Source organism: Pantherophis guttatus, chromosome 2 (genome assembly GCF_059756535.1).
Source record: "Pantherophis guttatus breed Tessera chromosome 2, ASM5975653v1, whole genome shotgun sequence".
Classification (NCBI taxonomy): domain Eukaryota; kingdom Metazoa; phylum Chordata; class Lepidosauria; order Squamata; family Colubridae; genus Pantherophis; species Pantherophis guttatus.
The window spans coordinates 290,841,923-290,861,771 of NC_142064.1; the positions used below are offsets into that span (position 1 = coordinate 290,841,923).

General features: G+C 46.5%; 2 protein-coding genes across 4 annotated transcripts in view; both read right to left on the reverse strand.

Moving 5' to 3' along the window:
- The window catches only part of LOC132710760 (uncharacterized), a 58,874-nt gene extending 55,253 nt beyond the window's left edge, over positions 1-3,621 (reverse strand). For all 3 annotated transcript variants that reach the window (XM_087884778.1, XM_087884775.1, XM_087884776.1), the window contains exons 1-4: positions 2,738-3,621; positions 1,744-2,348; positions 1,383-1,497; positions 1,199-1,266 (exon numbers count right to left, since the gene is read on the reverse strand). Coding sequence is in view for 2 of the 3 variants with exons in the window: in XM_087884775.1 (XP_087740901.1) it covers positions 1,199-1,266; positions 1,383-1,497; positions 1,744-2,157 (597 nt within the window). In the remaining variant the exon portion in view is untranslated. The remainder of the gene's footprint in view (positions 1-1,198; positions 1,267-1,382; positions 1,498-1,743; positions 2,349-2,737) is intronic.
- Positions 3,622-12,241: 8,620 nt separating this feature from the next.
- LOC148116133 (uncharacterized) lies at positions 12,242-19,329 on the reverse strand. Its single transcript, XM_087884781.1, is given in 6 exon segments — positions 12,242-13,597; positions 13,599-15,462; positions 16,575-16,704; positions 17,926-17,993; positions 18,110-18,224; positions 18,478-19,329. Coding segments are annotated over 6 exon segments (3,657 nt in total). The 5' UTR covers positions 19,189-19,329; the 3' UTR covers positions 12,242-12,828.
- Between the last annotated feature and the right edge of the window lie 520 nt (positions 19,330-19,849).

Consider the following 19,849-nt stretch of genomic DNA (forward strand, 5'->3'; position numbering starts at 1 on the left):
TTAACTTTTCAGCACCCCCCCCATCCTGCGATACAAACCCAACTGGCTTCTCCGCGTCCCAAGGACACCCCCCTCCTGCGCTCAGCAGCTACTTCTACCAGCTTCGCCTTCTTGCGCCCAAATCAAGCCATCTGTTGCAAGCCAAGGAGGACACGAGGCAACAATTACGTCCCTATCTCAAAGTCCCCTCTCAACTTTGGACGGGTTTCGCAGTTGTGACCCTGAGCTAACACCAGGGAAGGAGCATAAAGGCAGCTGGCTACCCCGCCCGCTGCTCCTTCTGCAGCGTTGGCTCAGCCGGCGGTGCAGCAGTGGGCATGGTGGAGATCAGGCGACGGGTCCAAATGCAGGTGGCGCAGCACCCCCACACGACCCCTGCCACGCCCGCTGAGCCGGACTCTCTGGCCACTGTAGGGGGAGGTGGCGACGCCCACAGTCCAGGGGACACATGCGGCCAGCAGAGCAAGCCAAGAGGATTTCTCAGCCCTGCTTTGACAGCGGCCATGTGGTCACCTGTGCAGGCAGTACATCCCCCCTACCCTCACTGGCTGCTGGTCTGCCAAAGCCCCGCCAGTTGCACCTCCTGGGCCAGCGGCTCCCGGCAAGAGGAGCCCAGGAAGGGCAGCGGAGGCCGCGTGGTTGGAGGCCGAGGTGCCGCTGCCACCCACACATAGCAACTGGGGCAGTGCTCCTTGCTGGCAAGGAGGTGGATTTCCTGGGGCACTCATGTGCACTGGCCAGCTAGTCATCTGTTTACTGGTACGCATGCGTGCGCGTCAATCAGCTGGCCGGCTGATCTTCCGGTTTCTGGCACTGCCACACACATGGCCAGCTGATCATTGCACATGCATGCGCACCAATAACTAGAAGACTAGCAGACCAATGTGCATGTGTGCCTCAGTAACCCGGAAGAGGAATGAGCGACGCTGTGTGTGACAGGTGAAATGGCTCTGTGTGTCACCTCCAGTACGCATGCCATAGGTTCGCCATCATGGACCTAGGAGAACAAGTTAACCAGAGGAAGCTATGCTGGCTGACAGGAACTTGAACCTACTATTCTGCTCTCCATGTTGTGGAAGAACGCAAAAATAATCCAGGCCAAACAAGGGGGGGAGGAAATAGAAGGAGGGAGCTCTCTGCATACCCGCTTCACTTCCTGAAGGGAGAATACAAATCTAATCACTTTTCCCTTTCTTACCTGATTTGGAGGGTCAACCACTGTTTGATCTCCATCATAAAAAACAGAAAGCATCATTCTTTGTTTCTCTGTAAGGAATAAATAATTTCAAAATTCATAATTAACAAAATGGGAGGAGCTATTCCATAGAAGAAAAGAGAGAGCGAAGGTAAGACAGATGGACAATCGGACGATCTTCCATTACCTCTTGAGATATTCCGACTTGGATCTTCCCAAGGGATCCTCCTGAAAAAAAGCTCCTGAGGGGGATTTGATGGGTTTTTCTTTCTCTCAGGATCTCTGATCTCCACAGTGCAACACTTCAAACAGGAGGAAGGAAAAAAGAAGCAGAATTAATGTACTGCACATGACATAAAATGGATTCTTATATTTGGAACAAAACCGCAAAGCCCCCAATAGCTATCCGTGAGGTTGAATGAGAAAACAACAGAACAACGTCCTACAAGAATTGGTGAATTGCCACATATGATGAATGCCAGAGAAGTTTGGGATGAAGTATTCAAACACTTTCTCTATTCCCTTCTGAGCTCCCTAAAGTCTCTCACCTGCAACTGGATCTGCTCCTTCTGCTCCTCCGCCTGGCTCAGGAGGAGGCCTTCCGCCAAGGCAACCGCTTGGGAGCTGGTCTCTGCTCCACACTCCCGCACCCAGCCCTCCATCTCTGGGGGCAGAAGGAACAGGAGCTGCTCCAGAACCACCAGGTCCATCATCTGGGCTTTGGTGTGCTTTTCTGGTCTCAGCCATCGCCTGCAAAAGCCATGGAGTCGGCTGCAGAGTCCTCGGGGACCCTCAGCCTCCCGGTATTGGATGGAGTTCCAGGGCTGAACTTCTGAAGGGAGGATGGTTTCCTCCTCCAGGATCTCCTGCCCGGTTCTTGTCCAGAGCTTCACCCCCTTCCCAGGCTGAGCAGCTGAAGGGCCTTTTCCGGCTCCCTCCTTTGCAAAAGGTTGTGTCTCCATCCTTTCTCTGTCCTGCAGAGCAACTGCAAATGGCTCCAAGGACTCTGGTGGGTCTCCAGATGCCTTTTCCTTCACGGGACCATTTCTGGGGCTGCAGGACTGATCCCTGCAAGGGATTCCGCTCCTTTTCTTCTTCCCCCAAGAGAACAGTTTGCCTTGCAAAGACCACAAATGGCTTCCAGCTTCTGTATCTGAGATGGGAAGAAAAAAAAAAAACGCCAAGAATTAGAAAGTGGAATTCAGCCACTGAGCGACCTTCCCCCAACCTGCCCCAAGCGGCTCATCCCAGCGCAGGTCCCAGGTCCCCCCGAGCAGGGCCGGAAAGGAGGCAGCTGGAGAGGCCGCCACGCTTCTCTCCCCCTCCGGAGACAGGATAGGGCCCTCGAGAGCCTGGTGCGAATCCTGCCTCCTCCTCGCCCGGCTTCTCTCCACTCCTGCTGGGCCTCCGCAAGGCCGACCCTCCCCTCCCCCCACTCGGGCTCTTCCCCGGATCCCCGCCGCCTTCCCGGCATCCCCGATTCCCCCTGGAGGGAGAGGGCGGCTGGGGAGCATGGGACCCGGGAAGAGCCCCTCCCCTCACCTGCGACACGTCTAGATGTCCCCCCGCCAGACTCTCCCGCAGCCTCTCCGCCTCCTCTGGGCCTCCAGGGGTTAAGGAGACCGAGTGCGGCGTCCTAGAGAGACAAGGCTCCAGTGGACCAATGGGGAAGCGCCTGGAGTTCCCTTCTCTTGGCGGAGGGCGCCTCCTGGTGGATTTGGCGGAAAGTGCCAGGATGTTAGAAAGGGCGGGAAAGAGGAGAGCGTCTGAGGGGAAGGGAGAGGGCGGGGATGATGGATTTGGGAGTAGGGGAAAGAAAGGCTCCTCTTCACGGCTCCCTGCCAGACAAAGGCGTCGGCGTCTCCAGAGGCGTCTCTTTCTCCGTCTTCCTCTCCTTTCCTGTCCAAAAACCGTCTGTGGAGATGGAGAAAAACCTCTCCGGAGCCTCCCTGAAGAACAGCCGCCCTGAAAGCTCCGTGGAGATCGGAGGAGGCCTCCAAAGGGGCCAAAATCCTGTCAGAAACGGGCGGGCGGTCACAAGACGAGGACCGGGGGGCTCTCTGGGGGACTCCGGCCTGAAGGGGAGGAAGGTGGGAGACGGGCAGGGAGGCCTCCATGAGGGAAAAGGATTGGGAAGAGGCCAGAAATTTTACCTCAGAACGAGGCTCCTTCATTGGGAAGCGAAGGGGGGGAAATGGCGCCTCCTCTCTGACTGGAGAGAAACTCAGGGAGGAAAAGGGAGATGAAGCTCAACTGGGAGGAGGAGGAAGAAAAAAAACATTTCCACGTAGGGATCGAGGGGGAGATTTCGCCTCCAGAGACGAGAGGAGGAAGCGGAGCCTTTGGGGGGGGGGGGGTTGAAGGCGGGAATCTCTCCCCACTTTTCCCGCTTCTCTCCCTCCTTCAGTTGACATCACAGGGGACTCTGCCCGGAGACCGATGACGCTGGAGCAGCGAGGATTCCCATTGGTCCAAAGTCCGAGGAAAAGGCTCCAATCCAGAAGCGCCGATTCCTCCTCGGGCTGGGAGCTTCAGGCAGGGACGCCCCCTCCTCTCCCCCCCTTCAGTTCACAGATCAAAGGTTCTGCCGAAGGGAGGGAAATGGGGAGGGGCAGCCAGGGGAGACTTGGGGGTCACAGCAGGGGTGAAATGAAATTCAAATGTTTTTTCCCTACCGGTTCTGTGGGCGTGGCTACTAGAGATCATGCAGAAGAAAATATATATTTCTTCATGCTTAAGAGTTCTCTTCACAGGGAGTTCTTTTTTCCATTTTCCATGTGTATATTATGTATGAGTTCTCAACTCAATTCTAAATATCTTTCCCTATACAGAAACCCCACTTACTCTGTTTCGGATACTATTAATTAATTAATTAATTACATGTATTTATATGCCGCCCTTCTCCCGAAGGACTCAGGGCAGCGAACACAAGTTAAGAAACATGTACAATAAAATCCCATTTTAAACCAAATAACTTAATTAATAATAAATAATAAAAACCTGGAATCAGAGTCAACCTATTTGCTTGAACAGCCAAGTCTTCAGGTCCCGACGGAAGGAGCGGAGATCAGGAGCCGTCCGGAGCTCGGTGGGTAACTCATTCCAGAGGGTGGGAGCACCCACAGAGAACGCCCTTACCCCTGGGCACCACTAGACGACATTGGCTCGCCGTTGGAACCCTGAGGAAAGCGGCCCTATGTAAGCGAACAGGACGGTGAGAGGCAGGCAGGAGAAGGTCCTGCAAATATCCCGCACCTAAATCATGTAGGGCCTTATAGGTGAGAACCAACACCTTGAAGCGGACCCGGAAAATCACTGGTAACCAGTGCAGCTCACGCAGGAGGGGTGTTATATGGGAGTAACGAGGGGCTCCCGTAACAACCCGTGCGGCTGCATTCTGGATCAGCTGGAGTCTCCGGGTGCATCTCGGGCAGGCCCATGTAGAGGGAATTGCAGTAATCCAAGCGGGAAGTAACCAGGGCATGAGTGACTGTGCGAAGGTCATCTCGGTCCAGGAAAGGGCGCACCAGGCGAACCTGTGCGAAGGCCCCCCTGGTCACGGCTGTTAGATGGTCTTCTAGGGACAGCCGAGCATCCAGGAGGACACCCAAGTTGCGAGCCCTATCAACGGGGGCAAGTTTTTCCCCATCCATCAAAAGTGATGAGGTCTCTGAAACCTGAGATGTCGGCATCCACAGCCACTCAGTCTTGGAGGGATTGAGTTTGAGTATGTTTCTGCCCATCCAGGCCCGTACCGCCTCCAGGCAACGGGACATCATGGAAAGCGCATCTCTGGGGTAGAGATGTATAATTGGGTATCATCAGCATATTGATGATATCTCACCCCAAAGCCACGAATGATCTCACCCAGTGGCTTCATATAGATGTTAAGGAGTAGGGGGGAGAGAACCGACCCCTGAGGCACCCCACAATTTAGGGGCCTCGGGGTGGATCTCTGCCCTCCCGCCCATACAAACCGAAAGCGACTTCCTTGACAGAAACAGGGTCAAACTCAATCCAGATATTATTCTCAAGACCCACCCTAGTCTCCCGATTGGATTCTGCCCAGTCAGAGTCCAATCGGATCCGGAGCTGAGCGATTTTATCATGCAGAAACTACAAAATCCTCAGCTCTGCCCTGTAAAGGGTCTTCCCTCGCTCCCTGATTGAGGTAGCGGGTCACACAAAACAGGGCCGCTGGGTGGTTTTCTGCAGATGCAATGAGGGCGGCGAAGTAATCTCGCTTCGCCGCTTCCATCGCCACTAGATAAGGCCTAATATGGGTTCTTAACTGTGTTCGGTCAGATTCAGATCGGAAGACCTCCAACTCTCCTCTAGGTGCCTTTTCCGACGTTTCATTTCCTGGAGCTCCATGGAAAACCAAGGAGCGATCTGGGATCTGCGTCGGGTTAGAGGCCGCAAAGGTGCAATTCTGTCCAAGGCGTCAGTAGCCACCCGTTCCCAGGATGCCACCAGAGCCTCAGCTGAATTGCAGGATTGAGAAGTGGGGAATGTCCCAAGCTCCTTCAAGAACCTTTCTGGGTCCACCAGGTGCCTGGGGCAGAACCATTTTATGGGTCCCGTCTCCCAGCAGCAAGGGTTGGCAGATTGAAAGTCCAGTCTAAGGAGGGAATGGTCAGTCCATGACAGGGGAGTGATGGAAAGTTCCCCCTTACCATGACCATTTATCCACTGCCCAGAGAGAAAAACCAGGTCGAGTGTGTGTTGGGCCCTGAATAACCTGAGTCAGGTCCATGGCTGCCATGGAGGCCATGAACTCCCGGACTGTCTCAGATGACTCGCCGATTGAAGGCAGATTAAAATCTCCCACAACTAAAAGGCTGGGGAGTTCAAGTGCCACTTCAGTCAAGACATCGAGCAGTGTGGGTAGGGCTGTGGCAACATAGCTGGGAGATAGGTATGTGACCAACAAGCCCGACTGAACTCCAGGGTCCCACTTCAATAGAAGAGACTCACACCCGCCTATCTGAGGGACAGTGACCTTAGGACTCAGACTTTCTCTAACAACCACTGCCACCACCACCCCGCCCCTTCCCTGGTGTCACGGCTGGTGCAGGACACAAAAGCCTGGGGGGCATAAAGCAGAGAGAGGGATTCCCCCCTCTTGCCCCAACCAGGTCTCCATGATACAGGCCAGGTCCGCACCATCCTCATCAATAAGATCTCATATGAGGAGGGCCTTATTCATCACTGACCTGGCATTCACATATATCAGACAGAGACCAGGGTCCCTCGCTCTCATATCCCCAGGAAAGCAGGGTGAGCAGGAGGTATGGGAGCAAGCCACCATCCGAATGCATCTGGTGTGATGTCCCCACCCCTACTTCGATTTCTTCTGCCCCCTTCCACCACCACAGGTATAGAATGTCCCACCCTCCTCCGAGCATCCCCTACGACCCCCAACCCCCCAACCCGCCGGGACTGTCAGAATGGCATGGCTGCTGATCCTTAAGAGACCCCCCAGTCTCATTTTTGTTATTAAAAACGACCCTCCTCCTGGATCCCCTTAAAATTGGATCTAAAAATCTATTTTAAAAACCCCAGAGCCTCCGTTTTTTAGCGTACCACCTCTCGGGGTTCCAAAACCCGTCATCAAGGGCGGCCCTCGATAGTTGAGAGGGCCAAACCTGCGAGAGGGGGGAGTCTCGCAGTGCAAGGAGCTCCGCAGTTGAATACATTAAAGAATAGCAATGAGCTGAGAGTGATGAAGGATCATTTTCTATTAAAGGGTGTTAGAGATGGTTAAAAACAGGTAGATTAAATAAGGGAGGAAAAGATGTTAAAGAGAAGACAATATGCTAAAGACATCAGAACATCGGAACATCATCGCCCTCTCACGACAATGGGAAGTCTTGTGATTATAAGTCTATTCAATGGTGGGAAAAAGTCTCAAAGGCCGCCCTTTCATGATGACCAAACCAGAGTCATAAGGTCAAACGAGAAGATGGTCCGTCCCACCATAGTCCAAGACTCTCGGTGTCTGTGCCTCCTCCCATCCTGACACCAGCGATATTTCTTATTTCTTAAATAATCCACCCAAAAAATGAGCGTTTTGACAACCTGCCAAGAAGATTTTGCTGCATTGGCACCTTTTGAGATCACATCTTGACTATCATCATCATCATCATCATCATCATCATCATCATCATCATCATCTGCCCAAGTTTGCCCCGTATATCTATATCCACCAATACAGAATCTTCAACGTGAGAATAGGAAGTTTTTCTCTCTCTTCCTTTTCCAGATGCACGAAGGAAAAGAACGAAGAAGAATTCAGTTGCAGTCACGATTGACAATTTCCTACAGATGATCAAAGGAAATGCTATACTGGGGATAGAAGCCAGTCAGTGAATCTGCGTGGAAGCAAGTGAATGCACACACTTATGGGTGGCGAAAGATCACCAAAGCGTCTCACCCCAGGGAGCAAAGACAAAATAACCAGAGAACGGACTTTGCTATTTACCCGCATTGGCATGTAACTCGAAAGGCAGCAAATAGCAGGGCGAAGGAGGAGAGGGCTGACTTCCCAAACACCAAACACTGCAGAGGAGGAAGGGGAGATTCCAGCCCATCTCCTCCTTCCCTCCCCGCACTAACCAGTGTCCGCAATGACCCCGCAGCTCTCTGGGCGTCCCCAGCAGGCCAAAAGGAAATGGCGGAAGGAACCGAGCAGAAGCAGACGCGCCAGGCAGGCTGAGTGAGAAGGGAGTGCGAGAGGATCAGCGGTGCCGGCAGCTGCCGGAGAAGGGCTGCCGCAGAGAACTGCCAGGCGACTTCCTTTATTTATTTATTTAATTTGATTTGTTAAAAGAGCGTGCATGGGAGGGGGGGAAGCAGATGTTTCCTCTGGCTCTGGAGAGGACCAGGATGAGATGGGGCCTGGGGCGATTTTTACTGGCTTGGTGAACCGATTAAAATCATCCCTACAGCCTGAGGTGGTCGAATTTCATCCCTGGGTCACAGACACACACACAAACCCTCAATCTTTCTTAAGGTTGTAGAAAAAAATGCCTTTAAAAGTTTAAAAAAAAAGTTGGCCACACCCACCCAGTCACACTACCCCACCACCAAACCACGCCCACAGAACCGGTAGTAACAAATTTTACATTTCACCACTGATCCCAAGGATCACTTCTCAGAATACAGAATAACAGAGTTGGAAAGGACCTTGGAGGTCTTCTAGACCCTATACCATTCCAGAGGAATGGTTGTTCAATCATCTCTTCTTAAAAGCCTTAACTGATGGAGCCCCCATAACTTCATCTCCCTTTTTTTACAACAATTCTCCTCTCCTCTCTTTCTCTTCCCTCCCTTCTTCTATCACTTTCCTCTTTCCTCCTCTCCTCCTTCTCTACTTCCCCCTCCTCTATTCCTTCCTCCCTTCCTCACCTTCTCTCCTCTTATTTCCCCTCCCTTCCTTCCTCTCCTTTTCCCTTTCTTCTATTCCTCTCTCTCCTTCCTTTCTTCTCCTTCTTTCCTCTACTCCTCCTTCCATTCTCTTTACATTGTTGTATTCATTTTCAATTCAATATTTTCTACAATGGTATCCAGGCAACCCTGATTTTTTCCCAACTTATTAACTATATTCTTCAAAGACCCCATCACATTTTATAATTATTTCAATTATTAATGTATTTCAACTCATTCCATTTTTACATTGAAGTCTTTTAACTTAATTAATCTTCCACTTCTTATTTTCCTTAGTTCCTAATTTCTTATTCCAACATCCATTAGTTATTTTTCTCATTTACTAGCCTTTCTATACCTTAATTTCAGTTATTTTCACATTTTCACAAGGGTTAAGGAATAACCCTTGAGTAGCAAGGGTGTGCACATGAAAGTAATTGAGAGTAGTTACGAATAAACACAGTCAACACACAAAATAGTAAGGCACAGTCCAATACAGTCCAGGTCATACACCTGGACTGTATTAATTCAGCCAAATTTATTTAATTCATTTTATTCGATTTTAAATTTTGTATATCTATGTGTTTTATTTCATGGCTGTGCACCGCCCTGAGTCCTTCGGGAGTAGGGCGGTATAGAAATTCAATAATAAATAAATAAATAAATAAATACACATATAAAGCAGGAGATAGCCAAAACGACAGTCCAGGGATAATCCAATAACAAAGTCTTCTTACCAGTCGTCATAGTCATTCACAATAAACAGTTCTTTTGGATTTGCAAACAGTAGCATACAGAGATATCAGAGAGCAAGAACAGCAAAGAGAACAAACCATGTTTCTAGCTCCCTCTTAAGGACATTGGCTACAGAGCTAACCAATCAGGACACAGTATGATGCAATACAGCAGTCTTAAAGCTACATTGATGGTTTATATATTGCCAACCCAACAAGTTAGGTAGTAATCATTTCCTAACAAAACCAATCTTCATTTCATATTGCATCTGCTAATCCATTTTACAATAAACAATATATTTCTTCTTTTTTACTTCTTATATACATCATTTACTAGCATTTCAATTTTGTATCTTAATTTCCATTATTTTCATATTTAAACCATTAATTTCACTTTACATTACACCTGATCCATTTTACAATAAACAATATATTTCTTCTTGTTTACTTCTTACATACAATTTCTACTATTAATACATTTCCCTTAAATCAACCATTAAATGCTTTATTTCCCTTCCTTCTCTCCATTATTCTTCCCCTTTTACCCATTTTCTTTTGGTCTCTCCAAAATTCCACTTCTTAATATTTTTTCTCTTTTTCCCATTCTCTTATTCTCTTCTTTTTCTTTTTATATTTATTGTATCTTTTCCCCTGAATTGTTTCTCTCATTTTTAAAATTGTTACCCTTTTAATTCTCCCCCTCAGTCTTTTCCCATCTCCTCTTCCTTTCTTTTTTGGGTGATATTCCCCCCTATCCACATTTTGTTTTTCACTGTCAATCCCAGTGTAATAATCTATTTTTTCATCTTCAATTATTTTCCTTTCAACATTATGTTCTTGCTTCACATTTGTATTCTTTTTCTTTTTTTGTAGTCTAATCAGATTTCTGCTTTTTTAAACGCTTCACGCTCCTTAAACATTTCCATTAATTCCTCATATTCCCAATGTTCCATATTGTCAATTCAAATAAATTTTTATTTTAATTTATATGTAATTAAAATTGAAGGCCATGTAGTCTCTCTCTCTCTCTTTTTTATTTCCAAATGGTATCCAATTCAAATATCTAAACCATTTCAGTTTAAAGCTTTGTTCTTTTTCTCTTTCAAGGTCGGGATCCAGCTGTTTAAACAAGTACTCCTTCCATGTTTAAAGTGTTTGTTGTGGTGCTTTCGTCTCTCTCCAGTTCACAAATCCCCAGGCAACACAATATCACTTTTAAATCCACATCGAAAATACTTTCTCTTCAATTTGTTTTCCTTTTATTGTTGAAAAAAGGCTCTCACTTTTCTTTTTCTTGTATTATTTCTAATTTCTCCAAATTCAATTTTAAGTCCAGGTAGAAAGTTTAATTTTTTGGGCTTTAGTCTTTTAACTTCCTCTTTGTTCTTTCCCCTCTAATTAACATTCCAAAGTGCCAATTAACCGCTCATTTCACGCTGGGACCTCTTTCAAGCTTTTTCCAAAGAATTTCTTTTTACCTTTAAATTGGCCAAATTGCTCCTCTGGTAACAATACTCCAAACATCGCTCCTGCACAAATCTTAGTCCGGTTGCCCCAACTTAGAGCGGTCGGTCGTTTAAAGGCCGCCACCCGCCCACCCGCCGCCAGATCTAAGAGCTACCTCCAATCCTTTGAGTAACTTGCCTGTTCCTCTTGGTCTTCCAAGGCGCCTCTTTTTCTTCACCATCCCTCCAAGACAGTTCCGGTCCAAAGACCCTCCAACAACAGTTTGTCTGGCTGGATTTTCGTAAAGCTCATCAGAGCTCCGCTATTTTCCAGCCAGTATCGTTGCAACGCTTCTGGTTCCTCCCCTATAACCCCATTCTCCTTATGGTTTTCTTACTCAGTTACTTGCATTACATAATATGAAGCCTGTTGGAGGCAGATTTCGACAATATTAAGCAAAGTAAGAAAACCTGAAACAATATTAAGGGATTCGGGATGAATGCATTCCTGACTGCAACTCTGCTCTAGTGGATATACTCATCAGAGGCAGTTTCTTGAAATGATTGGGGAATCTCCACGACTTAAATATTGGCAGCCACACATCACTTTGAGGGCAAATGATAACTTTAATCTCCACTGATGATCATGTTTGCTTTAAAACCTTCTACTTAGCAAAAAAAAAGCACAAGAAAGGATTGAGGATTCAGAATCAGAATCAGAATCGAGCTGGAAGCAGCCTTGGAGGTCTTCTAGTCCAACCCACTGCTCAAGCAGGAGATCCTATATCATTTCAGACAAGTGACTATTGAGTCTCTTCTTAAAAATGTCCATTGATGAAGTATCCACAACTTCTGAAGGAAAGCTGTTCCACTGGTTAATTGTCCTCACTATAAGGAAGATTCTTGTTAATTCCAGGTTGCATCTCTCCTTGATTAGTTCACATGCATTGTTTCTTGTCCTGCCCTCTGGTGCTTTGGAAAATAAATTGACCCCCTCCTCTTTGTAGCAGCCTCTCAAGAACTGGAATACTACTATGTCACTCCTAATCCTTCTTTTCTGTAGACTAGCCAAACACTAATCCTACAACCGTTCTTCATATGTTTTAGTCTTCAGGCCTTTAATCATCTTAGCTGCTCCTCTTTGCACTATTTCCAAAGTCTAAAATTCTTTTTTGTAATGTAATGACCAAAACTGGATGCAGTATTCCAAGTGTGGTCTTACTAAGGCTTTATAAAACGGTACTAATGCTTCACATGATTTTGATTCTATGCCTGTTTATACAACCAAGGATTGTATGAGCTTTTTTGGCTGCAGCTGCACACAGGTGATTCATGTTTAAATAGTCATCCATTCAGACTCCCAAGGTCCCTCTCACAGTTACTGTATCAAGGTTCCAAGTAATACATCCCCCCAAAATAAGAATTCCAAGGCAGACATATTCCTCAAAGAACATTTTATTGGGACATATCATATTGGCACGACTTGGTGGAAAACTGGCTCTGGATTCCCGCTGGTTTTCATCCCAATTAAAAGTAAAACTTCGTCACTTCCCCCAAAGTCTCCAGTCACCTGGCCCAATCAGCTCACAATCCAGTTGCTGGGCATGACCAGTCTTCTCTGCCCAAACACCTGCAGAAACATACTTAACTCCAAGGGGAAAGAATTTTATTTTGGCTACAACACCACAACTATCTCTACACCGCCCTCCCTGGCTCCTAGCTCCAGGCTGTGTCATCCCTGAAGCCAGGCAGGGAAAAACCTTACAAAAAAACTATGAAAAAGAAAATAGCCACAGTTAGGCCAGCTTCAGGGTTGACATACCATTTTTGAGCCAGGTTTCGTCTAGTTTTTCCCGCCCAGGTGTAAAACTTTCCTGTGTGGATCATCTGATGGGAAATAAGATGACTTCTTTGAGCAAAAGTCTTTCCACATTCCATGCATTTATATGGCTTCTCTCCTGTGTGGATCATCTGATGGGAAATACGATTACAATGTGGAGCAAACGTCTTTCCACACTCCATGCAGTTAAATGGCTTTTCCTGTGTGTCTCTTTTTGTGGATAGTACGTTCGGAGCTACGAGTAAAGGTTTTGTCAAACTGCATGCGTTTATATGGCCTCTCTCCCATGTATCTCTTTTTGTAGATAGTAAGTTCAGAGCTACAAGTAAAGGTCTTTCCACACTCCATGCATTTAAATGGCTTCTCCCCTGTGTGGATCTTTTTGTGGTTAGTAAGTCTACTGCTCAGAGCAAAGGTCTTTCCACACTCCATGCATTTAAATGGCTTCTTCCCTGTGTGGATCTTTTTGTGGTTAGTAAGTCTACTGCTCAGAGCAAAGGTCTTTCCACACTCCATGCATTTAAATGGCTTCTTCCCTGTGTGGATCATCTCATGGGAAATAAGATGAACTCTTTGAGCAAAGGTCTTTCCACACTCCATGCATTTGTATGGCTTCTCCACTGTGTGGATCTTTTTGTGGATAGTAAGTCTACTGCTCAGAGCAAAGGTCTTTCCACACTCCATGCATTTAAATGGCTTCTCCTCTGTGTGGATCATCTGATGGGAAATTAGATTACCTCTTTGAGCAAAGGTCTTTCCACACTCCATGCATTTATACGGTTTCTCCTCTGTGTGGATCATCTTATGAGAAATAAGATTACCTCTTTGAGCAAAGGTCTTTCCACACTCCAGGCATTTATATGGCTTCTCCCCTGTGTGGATCATCTGATGGGAAATAAGATTACAATGTGGAGCAAACGTCTTTCCACACTCCATGCACTTAAATGGCTTTTCCTGTGTGTCTCTTTTTGTGGATAGTACGTTCAGAGCTACGAGTAAAGGTTTTGTCAAACTGCATGCGTTTATATGGCCTCTCTCCCATGTATCTCTTTTTGTGGATAGTAAGTTCAGAGCTACAAGTAAAGGTCTTTCCACACTCCATGCATTTAAATGGCTTCTCCCCTGTGTGGATCTTTTTGTGGTTAGTAAGTCTACTGCTCAGAGCAAAGGTCTTTCCACACTCCATGCATTTAAATGGCTTCTTCCCTGTGTGGATCTTTTTGTGGTTAGTAAGTCTACTGCTCAGAGCAAAGGTCTTTCCACACTCCATGCATTTAAATGGCTTCTTCCCTGTGTGGATCATCTCATGGGAAATAAGATGAACTCTTTGAGCAAAGGTCTTTCCACACTCCATGCATTTGTATGGCTTCTCCACTGTGTGGATCTTTTTGTGGATAGTAAGTCTACTGCTCAGAGCAAAGGTCTTTCCACACTCCATGCATTTAAATGGCTTCTTCCCTGTGTGGATCATCTCATGGGAAATAAGATGAACTCTTTGAGCAAAGGTCTTTCCACACTCCATGCATTTGTATGGCTTCTCCACTGTGTGGATCTTTTTGTGGATAGTAAGTCTACTGCTCAGAGCAAAGGTCTTTCCACACTCCATGCATTTAAATGGCTTCTCCTCTGTGTGGATCATCTGATGGGAAATTAGATTACCTCTTTGAGCAAAGGTCTTTCCACACTCCATGCATTTATACGGTTTCTCCTCTGTGTGGATCATCTTATGAGAAATAAGATTACCTCTTTGAGCAAAGGTCTTTCCACACTCCAGGCATTTATATGGCTTCTCCCCTGTGTGGATCATCTGATGGGAAATAAGATTACCTTTTTGAGCAAAGGTCTTTCCACACTCCAGGCACTTATATGGCTTCTCCCCTGTGTGGATCATCTGATGGGAAATAAGATTACCTTTTTGAGCAAAGGTCTTTCCACACTCCATGCATTTATACGGCTTCTCCCCTGTGTGGATCATCTTATGAGAAATAAGATTACCTCTTTGAGCAAAAGTCTTTCCACATTCCATGCATTTATACAGCTTCTCTGCTGTGTGGATCTCTTCGTGGATCGTAAATTCATTGCTACGAGTAAAGGTTTTCCCGCACTGCATGCATTTATATGGTTTCTTTCCCACGTGTCTCTTTTTGTGGATAGTAAGTTCAGAGCTACAAGTAAAGGTTTTCCCACACTCCATGCTTTTATATGGCTTCTCTCCCATCTGTCTCTTTTTGTGGATAGTAAGTTCACTGCTACGAGTAAAGGTTTTCCCACACTCCATGCATTCATATGGTTTCTCTCCTGCTGCTTGGAGGGACTGGGCTGCATGGGCTACAGGTGCTTCTGACCACTGTTTCTCCCCAGTGTGAATTTTTTCATGGGAAGTAAGTTGCCTGCTTATTCTAAAATATTTTTCAGATTCAAAATATTTATAAGGCTTCTCTTTTGTGTCAATCGCTTTGTCAGATGTAAGGAAGTTATTTCCAAGAGAAAGAATCAATGTCCCATTGTAATTTTGTTCGTTGTGTTTTCTTATAGCTTCTTCTCCTTTGTTTTGGGTTAAATAGTGTTCATTTACTTGTACTTTAGCTTTGATTAGCTTCACACTTTTCCCAACATATTTTTCCCTTATTTTCTCTTCTTGGGCAAGAGAGTCTTGCATCGGAGCATCAGTGGAAGATGAGCTTTCCTGATTCCAATTCTTTGAGTGGTTTCTCTCATGGCTTTCTAATTCCATTCGAATTCCAAACTTCTCCGTTCTATCTTTAGCATTGATCACTTGGAGCAGTTCACAGGAAACTTGATTCTCCTGCCCATCATTACCTTCAAAGGAAAAGAGAAATGAAAATGGTAACAAGGTTAGAGAAAAAGATCACAGTGTAGAAAATCAACGAATTTTCTTCTGAATTTTTCCAAAATTCCATTAGGTTGTATGTTTGCATGCTTACAGGGATGTGATATAGACATAAAGATTTCTATATCCATGAGTCATGAAAGCTTTGAAAATATCTAGAAAATATCTCTTTCTTTACAATTATCTATATATATGCAATCAGGGGAAACATCCAAGAAGAAATTAGGAGAAAACTTAAGTTTTTTTGGGGTGGGTTAATCTCAGCAGAGACCTATGAGAACTGAAACAATTTTGAAAAAAGCTCCTTCCCCGGTATACCTTATAGCAGCTTCTCTGTAGCGTGTCTGGCGGGCCAGACCCCCGCTTGGCCTGTTCCTCGACCCCAGTGATAAAACTTTGGGGCAATAAATATCCTTCGTTTGAAGCCTCCCGTTGACTTGTAAACGCTCTTCGTGCCGAGACTGGAAAGGTTGGAAGACTTCAAGAAAGGCTATTTCAAAACCCCAAAGTCTCACCGGCTTGCAACAGCTCTTTGGCCAGATCTGGTACAGGCCTTGGTTAGCAGATAACAGAGGCCTAAAGTACTATAGTGCGAGATATCAGTAGCATGAGATTTTGCACTACTGATTTCACATGATCTCTCACTACTTTAGCCCTATGTTTTCTGCAAATGCACCAAAGCAGGCAAAGGAACCAATGGCTCGCTACATCGTCACAGGGTAAGTCTCAGTAGGGTGGGGTGGGGGAATAGGTAGGGTGAATGTTACAGTGCCTCTGCTGTCATGTGTAAGCATGGACGGCCATAGTGCTGCAACATTTGTAATTTCGGGACTGGGGCAACTCTAAAGTATTCAGGCGGTAAATCATAACTTCGAATGGTCGCTAAGTGAACTGTCGTCACTTGGCCATTACTTATACCATAGGATGCTCTGAGTGACGTTGCATGAGGCCTTTGTTCTTGAATTAGATTGGGAGGATGCTCTTCCATGGCCTGAGCTTGAAAGTTCTGTTCTCACACAATTTGGGGAGGTTTTAGAGGACAAATGACAATCTCTCTGATTCGGGACTAGACAACTCTTACCGAGAAAGACCAAGTTCCTATGGTTTTGAAGCATGACTTCTGAATGCAGCGCTTTCTGGTCAGGATCCAGCAGAGACCATTCCTCCTCAGAGAAAGACACAGCCACCTCCTCGAAGGACACAACACTCTCCTGAACACGGAAAAAAGAAGAGAACAGGAGGATTTGCAAAATCTGTTCATCTTCATCAATGATGTAGACAAGAGGATAGAAGAAGGGGAATTCATCAAATTTGCAGACAAGACCAAATTGACAGGAATAAAAACACTCCAGAAGATAAGATCCAGATATAGAAGGATCAACAGGACCCTAGCTAACAAAATGAAATAAACTGTGAGAAATGTAAGGTGCTACATTTAGGAAAGAAAAACAACATGCATTGGCATAGAATAGGTGATACCTGGCTCAACAGTAAAAAGTGCAACAGGGATCTTGGAGTCCTAGTGAATAATCATTTAAACATGAGTCAGCAGTATGCTACAGTTGCCCCCTCCCCCCCCCCCAAAAAAAACCAACAGAATCATAGGTTGCATTAAGAGGGATAGAATTAAGATGACATGAAGTGTTAGTACCACTTTATAATGCCTTGGTAAGACCACACTTGGAATATTGCATCCAATTTTGGTTGCCAGATGTAAAAAAGATCTTGAGACTCTAGAAAGAATGCAGAGAAAGCAACCAAAATTATTAGTGGACTGGAGGCTAAAACATATAAAGAACGGTTGCTAGAATTGGGTATGTCTAGTTTCATGAAAAAGTAGGACTAGGAATGACAGGATAGCAGTGTTGCAGTATCTAAGGGGCTGCCACAAAGAAGAGGAGCCCAACCTATTCTCCAAAGCACCTGAAGGTGGGACAAGAAGTAGTGGATGGAAACTATAATCAAGGATAGAACTAACCTACAACTAAAAAGAAATTTCCTGACAGAGAACAATTAATCAGTGAACTGACTTGCCACCAGAAGTTGTGGATGCTCCAAAACTGGAGGTGTTTAAGAACAAATTGGACAGCCATTTTTTCTGAAATGTTATAGGGCTTCTTGTTTGAGCAGGGGGTTGGACTAGAAGACCTCTAAGATCCCTACCAACTCTGTTATTCTGTTCCACTGTTCCCAAATTACCAAAGCAAAGATATGCACTAAGTTAAATCACTGTGCATCATACAAGTCTTAATTTTAGGTGAGAAAATGGACAATTCTGAAAATCTGTTTGACTGAAAAAATATTTGGGGTAAGTTTTATTAAATTGATTGATTCTGCAGAACATAAAGTGCCCATTGGTAAAGTAATCGCACTTCTGGATCAACTGATCTATTGCTCTATCATTGATTGCTCTAGTAGTTTCCCTTTCTTACTTGATTTGGAGATTCAACCACTGTTTGATCTCCGTCATAAAACACAGAAAGCTTCATTCTTTGTTTCTCTGTAAGGAATAAATAATGTCAAAATGCATAATTAACAAAATAGAAGGAGATATTCTATAGACGAGAAGAGAGAGCGAAGGTAAAACAGATGGGAAATTGGAGGATCTTCCATTACCTCCTGAGGTGTCCAGACTTGGATCTTCCCAAGGGATCCTCCTGAAAAATAGCTCCTGAGGGGGATTTGATGGGTTCTTCTTTCCCTCAGGATCTCTGATCTCCACAGTGCAGCACTTCAAATAGGAGGGAGGAAAAAAGAAGCAGAATTAATGTACTTCACATGACACAAATTGGATTCTTATATTTGAAACACAACTTCAAAGCCCCCAATATCCATCCATGAGGTTGAGTGAGAAAACAATGGAACAATGTCTTACAAAATTGGTGAATTGCCACATATGATGAATGCCAGAGAAGTTTGGGAAGGAGGGGTGAAGTATTCAAACACTTTCTCTATTCCCTTCTGAGCTCCCTAAAGTCTCTCACCTGCAACTGGATCTGCTCCTTCTGCTCCTCCGCCTGGCTCAGGAGGAGGCCTTCCGCCAGGGCCACCGCCTGGGAGCTGGTCTCTGCTCCACACTCCCGCACCCAGCCCTCCATCTCTGGGGGCAGAAGGAACAGGAGCTGCTCCAGAACCACCAGGTCCAGCATCTGTGCTTTGGTGTGCTTTTCTGGTCTCAGCCATCGCCTGCAAAAGCCATGAAGTCGGCTGCAGAGTCCTCGGGGACCCTCAGCCTCCCAGTATTGGATGGAGGTCCAGGGCTGAACTTCTGAAGGGAGGATGGTTTCCTCCTCCAGGATCTTCTGCCCGATTCTTGTCCAGAACTTCCCCCCCTTCCCAGGCTGAGCAGCTGAAGGGCCTTTTCCGGCTCCCTCCTTTGCAAAAGGTTGTGTCTCCATCCTTTCTCTGTCCTGCAGAGCAACTGCAAATGGCTCCAAGGATTCTGGTGGGTCTCCAGATGCCTTTTCCTTCACGGGACCATTTCTGGTGCTGCAGGACTGATCCCTGCAAGGGATTCCGCTCTTTTTCTTCTTCCCCCAAGAGGAAAGTTTGCCTTGCAAAGACCACAAATGGCTTCCAGTTTCGGTATCTGAGATGGGAAGAAAAAGAAAGTGGAATTTAGCCGCTGAGCGACCTTCCCCCAACATGCCCGGAGCCCCAAGCGAATGCAAAGTCCTAGAGAGGCAAGGCTCCATGGGCCAATGGGGAAGCGTCTGGAATTCCCTTTCCTTGGCGGAGGGCGCCCCCTAATGGATTTGGCGCGAAGTGCCAGGATCATAGAAAGGGCGGGAAAGAGGAGAGCGTCTGAGGGGAAGGGAGAGGGCGGGGGTGATGGGCTTGGGAGTAGGAGGAAAGGCCACGGCGTCTCCAGAGGCGACTCTTTCTCCGTCTTCCTCTCCTTTCCTGTCCAAGAACCGTCTGTGGAGATGGAGAAAAACCTCTCTGGAGGATTCGAACTCGCCTCCCTGAAGAACAGCCGCCTTGAAGGCTGGGCAGAGATCGGAGGCCTCAAAAGGGGCCAAAATCCTGTCAGGAACGGGCGGGCGGTCAGAAGACGAGGACCGGGGGGCTCTCTGGGGGACTCCGGTCTGAGAAAGGTCGGAGACGGGCAGGGAGGCCTCCATGAGGGAAAAGGATTGGAAAGGGACCGAGGAGGGAGAGAAAAAGGCTCCACAATGGAGGAAAAGCTGGAAATCTCCGGAGAGGCCAGAAATTTTACCTCAGAACGAGGCTCCTTCATTGGGAAGCGAAGGGGGGGAAATGGCGCCTCCTCTCTGACTGGAGAGGAACTCAGGGAGGAAGAGGGTGGAAAAGGGAGATGAAGCTCAACTGGGAGGAGGAGGGAAAAAAAACATT